Source organism: Monopterus albus, unplaced genomic scaffold, assembly GCF_001952655.1.
Source record: "Monopterus albus unplaced genomic scaffold, M_albus_1.0 scaffold65.1, whole genome shotgun sequence".
Classification (NCBI taxonomy): Eukaryota; Metazoa; Chordata; class Actinopteri; order Synbranchiformes; family Synbranchidae; genus Monopterus; species Monopterus albus.
In genome coordinates this window covers 2,273,708-2,281,292 of record NW_018127945.1, presented here as the reverse complement: position 1 = coordinate 2,281,292, position 7,585 = coordinate 2,273,708, and the positions used below count along the sequence as shown (strand labels likewise).

The 7,585-nt window shown below is 41.3% G+C and overlaps 1 protein-coding gene across 4 annotated transcripts in view; it reads right to left on the bottom strand.

The window, feature by feature from the left end:
• Positions 1–6: 6 nt before the first annotated feature.
• edc4 (enhancer of mRNA decapping 4) overlaps positions 7–7,585 on the bottom strand; it is a 41,684-nt gene continuing 34,105 nt past the window's right edge. For all 4 annotated transcript variants that reach the window (XM_020604302.1, XM_020604301.1, XM_020604300.1 and 1 more), the window contains exons 29-30: positions 6,840–7,003; positions 7–1,627 (exon numbers count right to left, since the gene is read on the bottom strand). In XM_020604302.1, coding sequence (XP_020459958.1) covers positions 1,432–1,627; positions 6,840–7,003 — 360 coding nt within the window. In that variant the 3' untranslated portion in view covers positions 7–1,431. The remainder of the gene's footprint in view (positions 1,628–6,839; positions 7,004–7,585) is intronic.

Here is a 7,585-nt window from a genome sequence, read left to right as displayed (position 1 = left end):
TGACAAGTAACTGCATGGGTTTACAAACCTTATTTGGAGCATCATGATAAAATAACATCCGCAGCAACAATTATATTAAGGGAGTATGTTTATTGTTTTAACTAGTTTGACAACTCTTAAAGCAAGTATACAAGTACTAACTACTGATATAAAAAAGGAACAGACAAGCAAACACAGGGAACTGTCCGGTCACTTCACAGGACAGAGTTGTACACAAGGACGGCTGTCAGCCTCGGCTCCAAGCGTGTCAGACCATAAAGAGGAATTCTTTTCAGCCTACAAAACCTTTGCAAATAGTTATTAGATTTCAAAAATCTTTTCATTTATTTCACATCCTTTAATCATACTTGTATTCCTCAGAAACCCTCATTAGAAAGATTTGTGAAAATAAGGCCAGGTGAAAAAACTGTAATGAGATATGCTTTTCATCCTGAATACTTCCAAATGCCGGAACTCTTTTTATTAGCTTTCAGTAAAACAACTCAACGCGCTGATCCTCACTGAAAATCTTTTGACCTGGCAAGGTTGTCTTCAACCTATTCAAAAATAACTGAAAGGAAATATGCCACCAACATAATCTGGCTTTGGATTTTTGCATACTTTTAGTTGCTGAGATGAGCATGGATATTTTAAAAAACCTCAACTGAAAACCTGTGCATAATGAATTCCCAGTTAGCTCCAGCAAGGACGCTGGTCTGTACTGGGCCGGGGGTTCCAGGCCTGCTGTTTGCTCTTAAGGCCAAGGTACAACACATAGTTTTGTTCCTTTTGCTGCATCACAACTTGTCCAGTATACCAAAGCTCAACATGTCTGACTGACGGATCAGAGAACACAGCAGAACAGCGACATATGGTCCTGTGGACCATTTCCATTAACCTTCTTGGAGCCTTGAGCGTATTTGAATAATGCCACATCCAAGCAGTGCCAGTTATTGTGTGTCTGGCAGATGGGCAGGCTCTGGCTGTTGTTTGAGGCAGTCTTTCGCTTCTTGATGGGGATACAGGGGTGAGAAACCAGAATGTCTGGAGAAAAAGCAGCAGGAACAAATGTCTGCAAGAATCTGCAGTGAACTTAGACTCTTTAAAAGAAATCAACAACAATATTTCTGTCCAGACCATTGTTTTGTACCGAAGGAAACTGGAGTAACAAAAACTTTCGATTTCCTAATTCGACTCTTCACTGGCATAATTAAAGGAGATGAAGGATGCAGAACAAAAAGATGGACTCAGGGCTGTGTGGAGGGACAGAGGGACCGAAGGGGAGCACCTTCTTTAGGAGTTCTCGTCTTCCATTTCCAACCAACATGTATCACCCCCAAGTTCTAAGAAACTGTTTCAGGTGGGGATGAAGCTGACTTTGTTGCTTTCTGTGGACTCAACAAAAATTGACTCATCTGTATGTAATAGGAAATGACGGTGCTGCACCATACTTTAAATGATGGACTTATGGTTGACAAGACCCTGCAGCATCATCATCAGACGCCGCGCCCTCTTGCTGACTGGACTGTGGGGGTCCTGCTGCAGGAAGCCAAGGAGCTTCTGTCTGAACTGCGCCAACATAGATGACATGTGGTCTCTTGTCAGGGGGTCACCATGATCCAGATTCATCACTGCATCCTCCAGGTAGCTGCAAGGGTTGCAGGGACATAAACCGTGATAACAATGATGACTACAAGTAAAGAAAGTTTCCAGTCAGGCAGAAATAATCAGCTACAGGTATAAGCAAGAAAGTAATTAAAAGAACTAAAGATAAGGATAATCACCTTTATTGGCCAAGTATGTTACACACAAGGAATTTGTTTCCAGTACAGAACCGAGGCAGCCATCTGCGGTGCCAACTCAACCGATGGCTCTAACCATCAGGGGCAATGGGGGGGGGGGCTGCAGGCACCGAGATTCGAACCTTCAACCTTCCGGTTGGGAGACAACTGCTGTACTGTCACCTCCAACTACAATCTTTAGCCATGAGGCAGACAGGCCATTGTTAATTTTGACACTCAAATTTGATTTAGCATTAATATTAGTGTTAAATATTTTGTCAAATTAGTCTTTTGCTTTTTATTAGTTTGTCAATACATCTAAATACATTTGACTATTTTTCATCATTTTTGACTCGCATTTTGTTAATATTTACAGTATGTCTTCATCTTTGTTGTAAGCAATTACCATGGTTACACTTGCTCCCATCTATCCTGAGGTTTGCAAAAAAAAATTTATTGACACTGCTTCAGTTTGAGAGGAGGCTAAATTGTCAGATAACATTAAAACAATGAGATGTCTGCAGTGAACATTTAAAGATGACTTATGGTCGATTGCACACGTTCCTGGAACTGACCGACTTATTCCTTGTGATGATAGCAACATAAAAAATATCTGACTGAAAGGAATGTTAATGTCACATCTACATTGATCAGTTTCTCCGCAATGTTTTGCAGTGTGGATGTGCAGCATCATCCTTCATCGCAGTGGTGGCTGCCAGTGTGTGAAAATGAACCTTGTGTTTTCACTCATCCTCACCTGTGTCCTGTCCTCTCACTCAGGCTACACAGCATTTACCTGCTCAATTAATTGCTTTATTCAGACATCAGGAGGTGAGACTGTTCAGCAGTGCCCAATTTCTCTTCTGCTCTTTCACCCAGTGTGTCTTTACAGTTTCAATGTCCATTCATTTCTGTGTCCAGAGCACTACCGGATGCCAGTCAAACATTAGTCACTCGCCCACTGCCAGCTGGCCTCCAGCCAGAGCTCCCCACAGTGCACATCACAGGTCTATCAAATCACTATAACCCTCCCAACACTCTTTTTAAAGAGACATTTAATGTCACTGCATGTAACACCAGATACTGAATCACCTTCTACCACTAATACGCTGCAGGAGACAATCTGCCTCCAACTAAACTGTGTCCAACCTTCTCAAACACTAAAAACACCGCTGTTCATTCTTCCTAAATTCACATTACTCAAGAGTGAACTGCTAATGATCCTGCCAAGACCACAATTTTGTGGATAAGACCTTCTTGTGGATAATCCTTCTCAAGTCATAACAATCCGAGCAGTGCCCTTGTTTCTCATTGGGAATATTTCATGGGTTCCTCTAAGATTATCCATCACAAGTGCAGAGAAGATGCCTCCTTTATGTAGTGCAAAGCCTCAAAAAGTGCTTTAAGTTTCAGATATGCAGTCTTACAGCCCTGTGTTATCAGTCATTTGATGTGAATGCACTAGATACTTGAGAATACACCCATCTCTGCCATGTACAGTACATGTGGTTCTTGTATTAACCTGATACAAGATGATCATTTTTATGATGTATCCTGCTTGGATTCTGTCTACACCACAAACCATCCAGCTGCATCTTTCCTAATAATGTTTCAGATTGAACCACACCCTGCTGCCCTCATCTCTCTCTCCAGATGGCACAGAGCAGCACCAGGGCTGTATCAGCAGCAGCAGCAGCACCAGGCAGGTGATCTAGACATGCTGCTGTAAAGGGATTCTGATAGGGAAGAATGAGAGAAGATGGAATACAAGGAATCAAAAGAGAAAACCACACAAAGCCAGCGGAGCAGGGGCTCACCGAGGAGCAACATTCACACATCTTGAGAATAATGCCACAACAAACTGTTGCAAGAACAGGAAAAAAACAGATGGGAGTGCAGCAGTGAAAAACTGGGTAAAAGGCCAAGGACACAAAAAGAACAGAACAACAAAGAGCATCCAAAAACTGCGATGATATTCACAAGATCATCCAGGCTCCCTGGACAGCTGTATAGCAGGGCTACAGATGGAGCCTGGTGATAGGGTCAGCAGTTTAGCACTGTTTGGCACTCAGGAGATCAGGAATAATGGACATACAATGGAGATAAGATGAGAAGCAAAAGCTTAAGCAAAGGCTGGCTTTATTACTGATTGAGGGGAGCACAAAATGCAGCTTGTGTGGGAAAGAAGGCATGTAATGCAATTAAAATATGTTCACTGCTTTGTGAGAAAATGAACTTCAAATTAAGACATTTTGGGAAGAAATACGCTTATGCAGTTCAGAGGTTTTTCATTAAAGCCAAATTAATTTTTCCAAAACATGCCTGCTGTATTGCAAGACAGGCCTTACATCAAACTACAGTGGTGTGAGGCAATCTTTTAATGAAATTATGATTTCCTGCAAGTTTGAGCATGAGCAGTGGCTGCATTATTTGTAACTGGAAAGAGACACCAAGAAGCGTTTTTAGTCAATGATATTGCAGATTATCAATAATTTGGTAACTGGCCCAAGCCCTATAGGCAGACTAGTAAAGTTACTGTATGCTGAAAGTGCACACAATAAAAAATATAGAGTATATTTCTGTCCTATATATTTGTCAATATGCAGAGGAGAGAGGGTGCTTGAGGTTCTTAGATGGATTTGACCATATCAAACCCGGGCCTATTTCATCGATCTATGTTTCTAAAAACAAAACAAATGTTTTCAAATGCAGCTGAGTTTAGCTGGTTTGACACTGAACACATTTCACAAGGTATTTTTGGTTCCCAAAAGCATCATGTTTACTAACATTTACAGTGTTCAGCATAAATGAGTACACCCCTTTTGAAAAGTAAGATTTCAATCAATTTCTCAATGAACACAAGAACAATTTCCAAAATTTTGACAAAACTGCGTTGTGTATAGAACATTTGTTTAGCTCATTACATAAAAATAAGTTTAATAATATAACAGATTACAAAATCTTCAGTTTTACTCAAATTAGTTGCTGCAAGAATGAATACACCCCACAACAAAACTGCTACATCTAGTATTTTGTATGACCTCCATGATTTGTAAGGACAGCACCAAGTCTTATAGGCATGGATTGAACAAGTTTATGACATATTGCAACATCTATCTTTTTCCATTCTTCAAGAATGACCTCTTTTAGAGCCTGGATGCTGGATGGAGAGTGATGCTCAACTTGTCTCTTTAGAATTCCCCATAGGTGTTCAATTCGGTTCTGATCAGGAGACATACTGAATCACTTTCACCCTGTTCTTCAGAATTGCAAAAGTGGACTTAGATGTGTGTTTTGGATTATTGTCATGTTGGAAAAGTGCACAACGACTGGAGGCACAGAGTGATGGTAGCATCTTCTCTTTCAATATAGAGCAGTACATCTGTGAATTCATGATACCATCAATGACATGCACCTCCCTGACACCAGCAGCAATCATGCAGGCCCACAGAAGGACACTGCCACCACTATGCTTCACTGTAGGCACCATGCATTTTTCTTTGTTGTACTCACGGCCACCACTATGCTTCACTGTAGGCACCATGCATTTTTCTTTGTACTCCTCACATTTGCGACGCAATGCAGTTTTGAAGCCATCAGTTCCAAAAACATTTATCGTGGTCTCATCACCCCAGAGTACAGAGTCCCAGTAGTCTTCTTCTTTTTCAGCATGGGCCCTGGCAAATTCTAGGTTGGCTTTTTTGTGCATAGACTTTAGGAGAGGCTTCCTTCATGGATGACACCCATGCATTCTTCTGCAGTGTACGCCATATTGTCATGAGAAACGATCACCCCTATCTGGCTTTCTACTTTAGCCAACTGCAGTGAACTTGCATGACTTTCTTCATCCCTTATCAGAAGACGCTCCTGTCGAGGTGTTAACGGCCATGGACGGCCTGGACGTCCCTGTGAGATGGTTGCAGTTCCATCTTTGTTAAATTTTTGAATCACTTTTTCTACAGTATTCTGACTGAGAAGTAAAGCTTTGCTGATCTTCTTGTATCCTTCACCTTTCTTGTGTAAAGAAATTATTTTCCTTCTTTGACATTTCTATGTGGTGCCATTGCTGACAGCATGAAATGGTAGGGGGTTCTTTGTTAAATAATGCCCTTTTATAACCAACTATCTGCTGGACACCTGTTTAATGAATAATTAGACTCACCTGTAGTTGAATTCTTGTTCATAAGGATTTTGTTGTCTAAAATGTAGCTTTTTGTCTAAAATTTAGCTTTGCTCCTAAGACTTTCATTGGGGTGTATTCATTTTTGCAACATGGTCTTGAATGAATTTGTTAGGGAAAATACTTTTTTGTGTGTGCACATTAACAAATCTTGGTTGCAATCACTGGCCCGCATTTGTGGGAGTATTTTGTAGTATAGTTTCCAATAGAAAATGTCGATTCTGAAAGGAAAGTAAAGGTTTTCTGACAAATCTGTTGTGGTGTACTAATTTATGGTGAACACTGTATTTCTTTAGACATTTGTGATGTTAGTTCATGAACGTTCACATCTCACAGAAAAAAGATAACTGTCTTTTCTGTTTTTGACTTCCAGTGTTTATATCTACAAATTACACTACTAAATGGAAACAGTTATTCCATTCCTTAATAGATCCATGTCTTCAAGCTGGGAATGGTGTTATTATGGATATTGCTAAAATGTAATACATTCACTCATTTTCAACTGCTTCATCCCTGAACGGGGTCACAGAGGGGGGCCGGAGCCAATCCCGGCCGGCAATCGGGCGAAGGCGGGGTACACCCTGGACAGGTCACCAAACCGTCGCAGGGCTAACACATAGACGAACAACCACGCATGCACGCACGCACTCCTACGGGCAATTTAGAGACACCAATCAACCTAAACTGCATATCTTTGGACTGCGGGAGGAAGCCGGAGAGAACCCACACAAGCACGGGGAGAACATGCAAACTCCACACAGAAAGGTCCCGGGTGAGGCCCGAACCCGGAGCCTTCTTGCTGTGAGGCAACGGTGCTAACCACTGCGCCACCGTGCTGCCCAAAAAAATGTAATACAATGTTCTGAAAATAGCATATGATGTAGTCTTAGTTTCCTCACCTGATTTTAAGTTCTGAGTGAGTTGAGAGGTTTGAGGAGAGCTGCTGGATGAGAGACAGCAGCACGGGTTGGCTGAGAGGGCAGGGGTGCTGACCAAACACCTGCTGAGAGTCGATGGTCTCGCATACATACAAGACCAGGTTCAGATCTGTTGCTGACAGAGCCTGGGAAGAAGTCAGAGAGAGGTGTTTTATTGAGCATTTTTCAGAAATCAGTTCAAATGTCTCCATCCCTGCAATCATCTGTTGGGCAAACATTCCTGTTCACCAGCTATAAAACAAAGAACACATCTAAGCAGCAGCTACCTGTTCCTCACTGGTAGAGCATCACTGCAAAACCTGGGCTGAGACGTGTCTATAAACATACTAGTTTTTTGCTGCCACATACAGTGCCTTGCAAAAATATTCATATCCCTTGAACTTTTCCACATTTTGTCACATTACAACCACAAACTTAAATGTATTTTATTGGGATTTTATGCAATAAATCAACAGAAAGTATTGCAAAATTGTGAAGTGGAAGGAAAATGATACGTTGTGTTCAAGATTTTTTACAAATAAAAATTTGAAAAGTGTGGCGTACATATGTATTCAGCCCGCTTTACTTTCATATCCCTAAATAAAATCCAGTGCAACCAACTGCCTTCAGAAATCACCTAATTAGTAAATAGAGTCCACCTGTGTGTAATTCACTCTCAGTATACATCCAGCTGTTCTGTGAAGGCCTCAGAGGTTTGTTAGAGAACA